The sequence below is a fragment of the Vipera ursinii genome (genome assembly GCF_947247035.1).
Source record: "Vipera ursinii genome assembly, chromosome: 3".
Taxonomy (NCBI): Eukaryota; Metazoa; Chordata; class Lepidosauria; order Squamata; family Viperidae; genus Vipera; species Vipera ursinii.
In genome coordinates this window covers 121,423,921-121,436,602 of record NC_139516.1, presented here as the reverse complement: position 1 = coordinate 121,436,602, position 12,682 = coordinate 121,423,921, and the positions used below count along the sequence as shown (strand labels likewise).

General features: G+C 37.6%; 1 protein-coding gene across 2 annotated transcripts in view; it reads right to left on the bottom strand.

Annotated features, from left to right (window-relative positions):
- Positions 1 to 7,457: 7,457 nt before the first annotated feature.
- The window catches only part of SLC24A3 (solute carrier family 24 member 3), a 197,260-nt gene continuing 192,035 nt past the window's right edge, over positions 7,458 to 12,682 (bottom strand). For both annotated transcript variants that reach the window (XM_083358336.1, XM_083358337.1), the window contains exons 16-17: positions 10,827 to 10,892; positions 7,458 to 10,120 (exon numbers count right to left, since the gene is read on the bottom strand). In XM_083358336.1, the coding sequence (XP_083214462.1) occupies positions 9,971 to 10,120; positions 10,827 to 10,892 (216 nt within the window). In that variant the 3' untranslated portion in view covers positions 7,458 to 9,970. The remainder of the gene's footprint in view (positions 10,121 to 10,826; positions 10,893 to 12,682) is intronic.

The window sequence follows — 12,682 nt, the reverse complement described above, 5'->3', positions numbered from 1 at the left end:
GCAGGAGTGGGACAGATCTGAGGGTCTCTGGCAGGAGGAGGGTCTCTGGGCCAGGGCCAAGGCAGTGGGGGCCGTTCCCTGACTGTTTCCAGGATGGCTTCATGGGCCGCATGAAACCACTTTGCGGGCCGGATCCGGCCCCCGGGCCTTGTGTTTGACATGCCTGCCTTATACCATTTCTGTTTGAAATACAGTTCTTGAGAACAGCTTGTAAGAGTTTCGTCTTATTTTAGTGATAAATTAAAAAACCCATAGAAAAATAATTAGCCCAAAACATGAGTTGGTTTCATGTATTTTTCTATCTTTATTGAAACACCAAGGATCACAGGAAAAAGCTGTAGGTTTAAAGACAGGTGACCATTTGGTGCCTGGTATAAACATATGCATGCACACACAAATGTACTAGCAAAACCTGAGCCGTTATTACCTTGTGCTGCTGATAAAAAAAAGAACAAAAGTACAATCAGTGTGCACCAAGGAGAGATGTGCCAGTTATAGGCTAAATGTATATATACATTATTTAATGTATGAGAGTAAATATGGCAATTTAATAGATTTAGACCAGCTCAGAAATGTTAATAGGCATAACCACCTATAAAAGTCATTGTTTAATTTCTTGCATATTGCTCATTTACATCAGTGATGTTTGTGCAAGAGAACCTCTCAGTAGATGACACCCCTCATTTAAGCTGATTCAACTGAAGTTTTGTTATAGAAAAGCACAAAAGCAGATGGCTCATTTGGAGTGGTGTTCTTACAGAATAAACACATATTAGTCAATTTTCAGTTTCTAGGTCCTTCTGGAATAAAGATTGCTTCCCTGATACAAAATTTGTATTTTCAATGAAAAATAAATACAATAAATATATGGATAATTGTATAAGCACCAGCACAAAAAATTAAATCCTATACTGTATTCAAAGAAAGAGTTTAGATTCAGTAATACTACTAATGAGAAAATACTATAAAAATTACAAAGGTAAGCTATACCCAATTTGATCTGATACATTATAGACACAATGGGCTGATAGATTACCAATTTACTGCCTGATAAAAATATGAAAAACTAGCCATTGCCATTTTTAGGCTTTTCAATTGCTGACAGCAATTATTAGCTCAACAGCAGCCAAAACTATTTTTTTCAATTCAAATGGCAGCCAGCTACCATGGGGTGAGGATATAAAGTTCAAGGTATAAACCTGAATATAAATCTGTTTCTCAATTTTAAAAAAATAAGGACAAAATGTGCCCAACTACTTGTACACACAACTGATTTGTTTTAAATATTGTTCAGTACAGGATCTTCAGTTTTAAGAACATTTAAATATTCATAAAACTGCAGTCATCCAGATGGATTATCAGTAGCCGGGGTACTATGACTTATTTCAACAGGTGGGAATAACATACCTTATTTTGTATGGCAAACTGAGTGTAAATTATATAGACAAGATTAATTTATATGCAAACTCCACTTTGGAAATATTACCTTTCGTCTTTGGAAACTTAATGTTATGAAAATACAGAACAGAATTATTCTTTTCTACCAACAACTCAATCTATGATCTCTTAGTAGAATGACAGAAACAAACAGATTAATTCCATTTGCTCTGCATATTTTTTGTACAATCTAAAGCTACACTCTAAACATGCACTTTCAGTGTGAGACAATACAATTTGAAGATACAAAGGAAGATCAATAGAAGAAAACAAAGATGCAAGCAAAGTACCAAAATCTTAACAGCATCAGTGGAAAGACATTATAGTTACTATAATATGTACAAACAAGGGAGTACAATATTCAGGAAGAGAGGAGAGGAGAGAAAGAGGCATCACCTTTTATTCACTGGGGTGCCTTACACTTCTATTTTTCTACGGGATCAATCACAGACGGTTCTTCTCTAGCTCTTCCTCGATGGTTTTTCCACTGTCCTCCACCATTAAACCCAGTCGGTAAATAAAAAGGATTATCATATGCTATGGAAATGTGAGGACATGAACACATCTACTTATAATTCTTTAAAGCACTTTTTCCCCCTAAAAGGTAAAGGTAAAGGTTCCCCCGCACATGCGTACTAGTCGTTTCCGATTCTAGGGGCCGGTGCTCATCTCTGTTTCAAAGCTGAAGAGCCAGCACTTGTCTGAGGACGTCTCCATGGTCATGTGGCCGGCATGACTAGACGCCAAAGGCACACGGAACGCTGTTACCTTCCCACCGTAGTGGTCCCTATTTTTCTACTTGCATTTTTACGTGCTTTCGAACTGCTAGGTTGGCAGAAGCTGGGATGAGTAACAGGCGCTCACTCTGTTATGCGGCACTCGGGATTCGACCCGCCAAACTGCCGACCTTCTGATCGACAAGCTCAGCGTCCTAACCCACTGAGCTACATAATCTTGGGGAAGATATAATTGTTTTAAAGAGTTGCAGCTACGTGCTGTGTTCATATGCTTGAAAGAATATCTTTAGAATAAAATCTGAAGTGCTGTACAACTCTAGTATGATGCCAACATGCTATTGACTGCATTAATCCACATTAGAAAGCAAATGAGGGAAATCTAAGTCTGTTAGGCATATGTCTTATCTAAAAAGACTATAACATGAAATAAGAGTGAAGGGATAAAATGGGCCACGCTCTCCAGGGGAAAAAGGAAGAAAACAGTCACAGAAATGGATAGACAGGGATACATTCATAAATTGCACCTCATAACTTCAGTCTTAAATGTTTCCAACTTTGCACCACCTCAAGATTTGATTTTATGCTACATATATTATCTTTCAAAAATAGGTTATTTCTCCCTTTTAGCTACACTCCTATGAAATAATATGTTTGGTTTTTCATTTAATATTCAGTCCAAAGCAATTATACAAATGTGACACTTCTATAATGGAGGAGGTATAATATAAATGTTAGAGCTGTGTAATTTGTGATAGAAAGTTTGACTGGCCAAGTAGAAGATACAATTATTGCTCAATATCACACTGTTATTTGATTAAAAAAAGTATTTGGTAACACCCACAATGTTTCAGAGAAAGAAAAGTAGTTTTAATGTCTTTGATGTATGATTGTAGGGTTTTAATTCCAACAGAATTACCTAAAATGGAAGTGTATCAAAGTATTTTAGTTCACATTTCCTTTTAGTATGAATTGGAAAAAAGGGTTTCTTGGGGAATTGTCTCTAATTCTGCTCTAATTCCTGAGACTGTTTATGCGTACATCTTTAGTGATTGCTTTTATATGAAAAACATATGCCTTTTTCTTGTTATTGTATCGTAGGCACCTGTGGAAGACTGCTATTTTTATTTTCAATTTCTTTGTTCTATCTCACAGTTACACAATTGTGAATCCCTACTGCTTCACCCTTTCTCAAACTCGAAAAGTATTACCTACTTGCTCATTCCAGTCTTTATCAGAGATTATACCTGACAAAATAATAAAGATATATGACTTAGAGCAGTATTTGTGGTGCAGTGGTTAGGATGCAGTACTGCAGGCTACTTCTGCTGACTGCTGGCTGCCAACAGTTTGGCAGTTCGATTCTCACTGGCTCAAGGTTGACTCAGCCTTCCATCCTTCCGAGGTTGGTAAAATGAGGACCCAGATTGTTGGGGCCAATATTTTGACTCTGTAAACCTTTTAGAGAGGGCCTTAAAGCACTGTGAAGTGGTATATACACTAAATCTAAGTGCTATTGCTATTACTATTTCTCAGCCTCCACAACTTTACAATGCATGGACTGCAGCTCCCAGAATTTCACAGCCAGCATTGGGGAATCCAGGGAGTTGCAGTTCACACATAATAAAGTTGTTGACATTGAGAAACACTGACCCACAGGATTTGTGATCTGTTCCTAGAACAGCATTTCTACCCATGTTATTGTATTATGTAGTGAGGTGTTTTTGAAAAAGAGGGGACTTCTGTAAGTAATTTGTGAGGTGGTACAAGGTAGGGGAAATATCTGGGCTAGTTCAAGCTTCCCAGTTAAGACCAAACTAGAATGACACATCAGCACATTTATTGCTTGTCTAGTTATCTCATTAAAATATAATCAGAAAAAGGGGCATTTATAGAGAAGAATGATATGCTTTCATGCCTAGATTTCCCCTAATATAATATCCCAGTCCTTTTCTGATAACAGGCTGTGGGGGAGGAGATACATGGTGAGGCAAGCAGTTGGAGAGAGAGTGAGCTCCACTTATCTATAAGCATGAATTGAGTAGATGCTTACCAGGTTACACTTATGCTGATAGGAATGACAGCGATCAAAACAAGAGGTACTACCTATAGTCAAGATTCTATCCTTTTAAACAAAAAAGTGGCGGAAAACCAACAATAGTTTTGTTGCCTTAAATTTCTTACATATTCCACATATCTGGGATATATTGTAGCAATAACCTTCTTTCTAACAAATACTATTATTCAGAGCTCTTAGATTCTTGTTCTCTGGATTAACTATTTTAAGTCTAGACTTCAAGGAAGAAAATCTGATAATATAATGGGATTGTCTCTTTTTTTCCTTTGGTTTTTCTCTCTTTTTTTTTAAAGAAATCAATCAAATTTTTTAAAAAATAATTCACCAATTCAGCTGTCTTCCCACGCCAGAATTCTGTTCTGTTCTGTTCTGTTCTGTTCTATTCTCCATTCCATTCCCATTCCAGATCATCCTTCCTGTACGATGGATATAATGATTTCAAATCTTGTAGAGCTGAGGCTACAATGTGTAATCCCAACCTGACATTGTGTAATCCCAACCTGACAATCGAAATGTTTGTTCCTTACTCATTTAAGGGCAGCCAGATCACCGAAACAAATGACATGAATGCAAGCAGGGAGGCTTTGCATCTTTTCCTTCTCCTTATCTAAGGTTAGGGGTCACAGGATTTCTTTTTATCCACCAATTAATATGAAACATCATATGAGTTGTCATAATCATTACAGCACCGTCTTTAGTTATATATAATTATGATCCAAGAAGGGGAAACCATTTGAAACTCCTTATTATCAAGGATCCTGTGGTTAAGACAAGGATTGTCCTCGGGTCTGGCTTCAGGGTGTGACACTTCTGGGCTGCTGATAAGCGATTGTTGCAGATAGAATTAAATGAATTGAGGGGAAATTGCTTTAGGCCTCGGTTTGTGCTTAAATTGTAAGCCGCCATGAGTCTTCGGAGAAGGGCGGGATATAAATGGGATTAAAATAAAATAAAAAATAAATAAACATTCTTATTTTTCCCCCACTCCTAAATTTGTACTGGCATAATAGCACTAAGTTTAATTTTAATTTACTTAGATAACACTTATTCAGTTCATCATTAACTCCAGAATTCAATTTATCTGGACCTATTGCAGTACAGCTGGGAAATGAGATAGAGATAGATTATGTTGGTGAAAGATCTATAAATTGGGATCCCCACGGGACGTGTGGCCCTAGTAGTTCCTTTGCACATCTCAGCAGCCTTTGATACCATCAGCTATCACATCCTTGAACAACAGTAAGAAGAGGGCAGGTACTGGAAAACAGATCAAGGGGGATAGTATCTTAGATGCCGGTAGGCAGATTTTATTGAATCCAGTTTGATCTGGAAAAATTATTTTATCAAGGTTATACAAAACAAAGCAGTTTACACTATTCTTGCAAAACATCAATGCCTAAAATGAGATAAGATCAAGTTGCAACGTACAACGTATTTTAAACCTAAAGCAAAAGAAACACGTTTTAAAATGAAAATGTTATGATTCTACTTATTTTACGTATAAAAAGAAAATAAACATGTCACTTAATTTGGAGCAGAGTTGCTATTTGCAAAACTGAAATATTTTCACTTTTATGATGGAAAAGCCTGAACTAATTATATTTTTAAAAAATATTACATTCTCACATAAAGTAAATGGATATCATCTCCGACATGAACCTCAAAAATGCATTAATATTTTTATTGTGCCTAATTATTAATAATGAAGCCAGAGCAAGAAGTACTACTGGCTAAAATGTTTTTATTATAGGTTGCTAACAAATTTACATAGAGAAAAACCAGCTGTTTTTACTTCCTTTTAGGTGAAAGGTTTAAAGGGAAACTAACTCAATCTTCTCTTCTAGGGAAGTCTAAATCAACTAAATCAAAACTGAATTGATAAATGAAATAAAACTCTTCACAGCTTAGTGGGGAAGATTATTTCATGGCTTAACTTTAAAATGAAGGAGTTGGGACATGCTATGTGGCTGAGAGTGAAGGGAAACTGTTGAAAAGATCAGGATGACCGCCAGGGCCATAGGTAGTTTTGGGACCTGAGTGCAAAGGAGGAAAAGTACTGGGATGACGCAGTATGTTGTGTAAGGGCATTGGCAATGGCAACTGAGCAGGGGGAGGCAGATGAAGGCACTGAGAAGATGGAGAGAAGGTGGGCTAGTGGGATATGTCATGCTGGGAACTGCTGAGAGGAGAGAATAGGCAATACCCACCAGCCTTCTTCTACTTGTTGTTAGAATTAGGGTAAACTCTCAATTTAACATTTGTCTTTAAATGTTATTCTGTTCTCCAAGTGTTATTGTTATTGAGTTGAACAGATAGTTGCAGAGATGAACATGTGTTCCATTTAATACAAAGATACAAATTTAGACTGGTGTTATTCACATTCCATAAAGAGAGTGATGCAAAATGAAGAATTTTATCTTAGCAATATGCACATGTCACTATGCACTGCCCAGATTTTTTAGCACCCACACTCTGCAAGACCACACATTATTTTTATCTCCAAAGTATTGTTATGTATGTGACATTATTCCATGCTCTCCATTTATTCTGTTCCATTTTGTTTTGAAAATAGTTTGTCTGTGTTTTGAGGGAGTAGGGAGTTACAGAAAATTCCAAGGGGATCATTTAGAGCTGGTCAGGGCCAAGCGGCAGAAGTCTCACCAATAAATTGTATTGTGTTGACAATGGGAGCAATCCATCCTGATCATCTGGATGATGTGAAATGGATTTCTATATGCAATCTATTATACAACCAAGAGGAAGCGATAATAATGAATGCTTTTAAAAAAATTTCTGGATGCTAAAACAGAAATATACTAAGCGACCGTAATTATTTATTTAATTAAAAACAGAATGAAGAAAACATGATGGATGGTAAAAGTAATATGTTACAAGAATCCTAAGATTTCATAGGAGCATATTAAACAATCTTTCATGAAATAAATCTGTAGCAGTGGACAAAAATCTCTGAAAAGATAGTCATTGCCACTATTTATTTCTGCATTTCACTCCTAGAGTTTATTGTGAATTTAAAGCTTAAAAACCTGTTACTGTAGATTCCCATGCGAAACAATTGATTGCGCTAGATCAGGGGTAGGCAACCTTGTCTCTTATATGACTCATGGACTTCAACTCCCAGAATTCCTGATAGCTGGCTCAGGAATTCTGGGAGTTGAAGTCCACGAGTCATAAAAGAGCCAAGGTTGCCTATCCCTGCCCTAGATTAAAAGTCATAATTTCTCTGCAGTATATGAAAACACCTTTTCAAAAAAAATTCCTTGACAACATTTTTAAAGTGGTTTATCATTACCCTCTTCCTATGGCTGAGAGAAAATGAATGGCCCAAGGTCACTGGCTAGCGTCCAGTCTGGTGCCTTCAACCATACATCAAAATGGCTCTTGCCATGCTAGATGCTCAGTAGTTAATTAACAAAGAGATAGAAAATTCAGAATGCAGTTATAGTTCCCTCAGCATACATTAGAACATTAAATTAGCATAAGAACATGAGTTCTGACAATTTTATTGCATCTGTCTGACACAGAATTGAAAACACTAAAAATGTGCACAAGGGAGCAATTGGCAAATTATGTTCATGTGTACAGTATGCGTGAGGGAGAGGTGCGGAAAGAGCAAACTTTTCTCTGTTAAACTAAGTTTGTATTAATACATTTATTCTATCTGGCTGACCACAAATTAGCCATGCATGTGGATGAGACCTGATCAAGGGGAAATTCAACTATGGAAGTCATAAGAAAAAGCAAGATGCTATGATGAAGGGAGACTGCAGATCACAACGTTTTGTTTCATACTATTGATCCGAAAAAGAAACTCATTTGAATAAGGAAGTGCTAAAGTATACTGTAAATTGATGGGTAAATCGAAAGGTATGTTTATGCCCAGGCATCAGCTTGCTGTTTTTCTGTTAAGAATGACCTTTGTGGATTATGTAGATAAAACCTTCCTTGCACATTTGCCTAGCAAAAGATCCCTTCTTATAAAAGCAGAGTAAAACAAAGCATACACATATATACCAAATAAAACAAAACAGGATAGTCTGGGCCTAAATATCACTGGGACAGTCAGGAATGCAGCTCTTATCACTGAAAATGTAATGGGAATGGATGTGGTCTACATGGAAGCTGAGGTGTCTTCAGGATTTCCAGAGTGAACAGAGCAAATCACATTAAAGACAGCAGAGTCAATGGGACATTGAAGGGGGGGACTTTATCATAGCTTTCTCTGTCCAAATCTAATCCTCTCTGTCGAGAAAACTAAAAATAAGTGCTATGCAATTTTGTGGTAAATAGCAGGAAGAACTCACCAACAAAGATTCCTAAAATAGGATTTGCATAAGCAAACCACCCAGTGGGATACAAAAGGAAAAAACAATAACATGCCCACCCAGGTCCAGTGTATCCTTCGCAGAATGGCAAATGATAACATCAGCAATAATATATGTGCAAAATATGCTTTTTACAAACCAGTGTCTTCAACTAATTATTTTAAAATGTGCCATGTGCTTTTATTCCCTTCTCAACTAATGTCCCTTTACATCCATTTCCTCTTCTCCAATCTCCAAACATTAATAGATGGTCTGGTGATCCCAAAACGTGAATTTTGTTTTGGATCAAAACAATTTTGGTTCAGATCTTAACGTGGTCCTGAAGTTGATATGTGTGGGGACACAGACTTTTTCAACTGCACTATTTTTTTAAGACACGGGAATATTAATGCTTACCTTAAGAAACTGTTGCCAGGATAAAGAGGAAAGGGAGGGAAATAAAGTACTTTTCAATCTAAAAGTGCTAAAGAAATAGTCTCAATAAACATTGAGAACCCATAAAAGATTAGTCCAGGCATTGTAAATTAAATTAAAAGGGGAAAAAAAGAGTTAAATCTCCTTTGAGTCACATTTGGCTCCTGGTGACTTCATGGATACATCCATGTAGTTTTCTTGGCAATCATCAAGTTAAAAACCAGGACTCCATCTCATGAGCCTGCCGGGGTTGGTAGGCCTAAACTATTGCTTGGAAATATTCTAAACAACCTAGTGATCACATTCTGCTGTTAAGAATAAAATGGCAGCAAGGTTCAACTCTGCGGTCTGAATTCAGTTAAGATTCCTCCCAAATCTCTTTCTGGGATACATTACTTCCCGTAAGGAAGTCATTATGTACCACTTCTGAAAAGTATAGGTCCATTCATGTTAGTAAGTACCTGGAATTCAGTTCTCACAGCACTGTTTATGACAACGGAATCATCCAATGAGATGCAGTATTCCGCAAATTAGATAGGTTGCAAGGAAACTTTCTTAGGAAAGTAGAATAAAATAAATTCCTTTCATTTTTCTCCAAAAGCAGCCAATGCAATGTACCCTCTTCTTTGTATCTTAGCTATAGTCTCAATTCATAAATTAGTCTTCCATCAAATAACTTAAAAAAAACTGTAATAGTTCAGTTTCTCTGGCTCAGGGCCAGGTAAAAGTTAGTTTGCCCATCAGAGTTTCTGAATTTGTAAATCTTCACATCAATATAGGTGGTTTCCAGGTGAGCGTTTGTACGTGTGAAAAGATGGCTTAGAAAGAGACTAAGCCAAGACAAGAAGAGGCCCCACTGAACTTCACAGCCTTCATAGGGGGCCTCATACTGCTTGGAAATGCCAACCATTTTCATATTGCACTGGTACAGAAGGAAGTTGCCTCTCAACAGACTGTCCATAGGATCAATGATCTTTGCACATAGGCAAATTTACAAAAGTGAAGACATTAAATTCTGTCATGATGGAGAAACACAAGAAGATTCCATAGAGGGAAAGGCACACAAACCCCAGCTTCTTATCTAACTTCCACTTGTTCAAATGAACTCCAAATACCTAGAAATAGAAAGAAAGTCATTACTACTATATAAATCTAGAGATGGCTCTCCCATATCTATGAACCAATGTGAATAATCTTCTCTCCATTACTCCCTCTTACAAATCAACAGCATTTCTTCTCCCAATAGCAACAATCTGGCCTAAGGTCCTTGACAAAGAGATGTTTATGAGAACAGATTTATAACACTGAAATTAAAAAACTGTTCAGTTTCATCCTTGGTACAATCTGATAAGATCCAATTTGCAGGTCTAAATGTTCCTTTGCTTTCCATCTAAACATGGTACTGATACACTTTGAAGATCAGCCATGGGTATTGCCTCTGTGGAGTCTATTTATTTTTTTATTTTAATTCCATTTATATCCCGCCCTTCTCCGAAGACTCAGGGCGGCTTACAAGCTTAGCAGTAGCCTTCATTCTATGTATATGCCTGCTTATTAGGGCTTTCACACACACCCCAAGCGGCATTATTACAAAGTCAGCTTAATTGCCCCCAACAATCTGGGTCCTCATTTTACCTACCTCGGAAGGATGGAAGGCTGAGTCAACCTTGAGCCTGGGGGGATGCGAACCTGCACTAATTGCAGGCAGCTGGTGTTACTTAAGGAGGCATTAGCCCACTGCTCCACCAAGTCTAGATTTCCCCTCCTCATGGCCAATGTGCCTATGATCACTTTTTAAAAAATAAAGAATGATACACTTACCGTGACAAAAACTGAAGCTAGCAACAAGCCCACAGAATAGATAAGTCCACGACTATTCAATCGAATCTGAAAAATTGGTAGGATATGTTAAGAATCCTGTTATTCACATTATTTCCAATGAACTGCAATTGTAATTTCTGTGCAAAAGGAAACTTAGCTGTCAGAACTATATACAGAATTAAGCAGGTCTGTTACATCACATCTGTAGGATCAAACCGAATGCTGCATTTGGAGTATTGCTGGACCCTACCAGGAGGATCAGCTCAAGTCTTCTATGCTGTACCCTCTTTCCAAAAGGCCACGGCCAATGAGAAGTTCATAATGCTAGAGAACAAAGGTGATGGTCTTTCTCTGTAGTTTGGTAGACTGAGACTCAAAAGGCATGGATGAGTAATTGTGGCTAATGGCTCTTGGAAAATCCACCTAACTTAACCAAATTTTCACATGTGTCTCCCTACATTCCTGATACAATAAAGCCAGAAAAGTTTTCTACAAATCTTCTACGTTGCAGAAATAACTGGAGAGGTTCACTCTCCAGGTTAATCTGGCACCTGGCACCTGACACTCCCTAGTTGCTTGGGCTGTAAAGACAAAAGGGGAAGAGATGTTACTTTTGGGCTTGCAAGATTCTGTAATCTTACAGTCAAGTAAGATGGTTGTGCTTCCTGTCTGAACTATTTTGCAAAGCTCACATTGTGTGAATAAAGCAAGGGTGACTAATGTGTGTATTGCTCTGGCTAGCATTTACAAAGACATATTTGAAATTGCTTAGACATGAAGTACCAGAAAGCACAGTGTGTTCTGGGATTTGGGTAGTATTCGCAAGAAGAATGAAACCAAGGGCTTTTGCTCTAAAACACAGTTTGTCACGTTCAAAGACTGCTTAACTGCCAAAGGCAAGAGTTGCTCTTATACAGAACAGAGTTCTATTTTTTAAGAAGTCTCTTGCTTCAGTTCAGGTCTTTCCTTCTGTGATTTAAGTGCTAAAGGCAACAGCTGTTCTTACATGGAACAGTTGCATTTTCTCTTTTTTTCTGTAAAAAGAAAAAAACACACCCTCATTCTGAAAGGACACCCAGTTCCTCATATTTGCTCCAGGAGAGAATGATAAAGCCAGCCAGAAAAGGAAACGTATACCTTATCTGCAATGTGTGAACCTTTGACTTCTCATTATTCCATGATGAGATTCATGATATAACACAAGAAAGTCCAAAATGCTTAACATCATGCCAAATGTGTCCAATCTATCCAACTCAATGACTGAAAGAAATGGATGTTAACCTGCAACTTCAGGTTCCCGCCCCCACTTGCTATAGAATAATTTTCCATCTGCAGCAAATGACAAGTTAAAAGTTATCTAGCTATCGTTACCCAATACCTTGCTTAACGCCCATTCATTCAGTGACCATTTGAAGTTACGACGAGACTGAAAAAGTGACTTAGGACCATCACGACATCCCTGTGATCATGTGATTGTAATCTGGGCACGTGGCAACTAGCTTGCCCTTATGCAGTCATGTGAATGCCATTTGCGACCTTCCCAGACAGCTTCCGACAGGCAAAGTCAGTGAGGAAGCTGGCAGGAGGTTACAAGCCACTTGATGTCTTGCTTAACAGCATGGATGATTAGCTTAATGATTGTGTCAAAAAAGGTCATGAAATTGGATGCATTTACATGATGCCTCACTTAACAACTGTACCACTCAGTGACAACCTTTCCAGTCTCAACTGTGATTGTAATTCAAGGACTTATCGTACTATAATTTTATTTTCCATTTTATTAAAATGGAAAAACTCTGTTTCAGTTTCAGGTGCATTGCCTTGTTTGATTGTTCCCTTTAAGCTTTAGAAGCCAA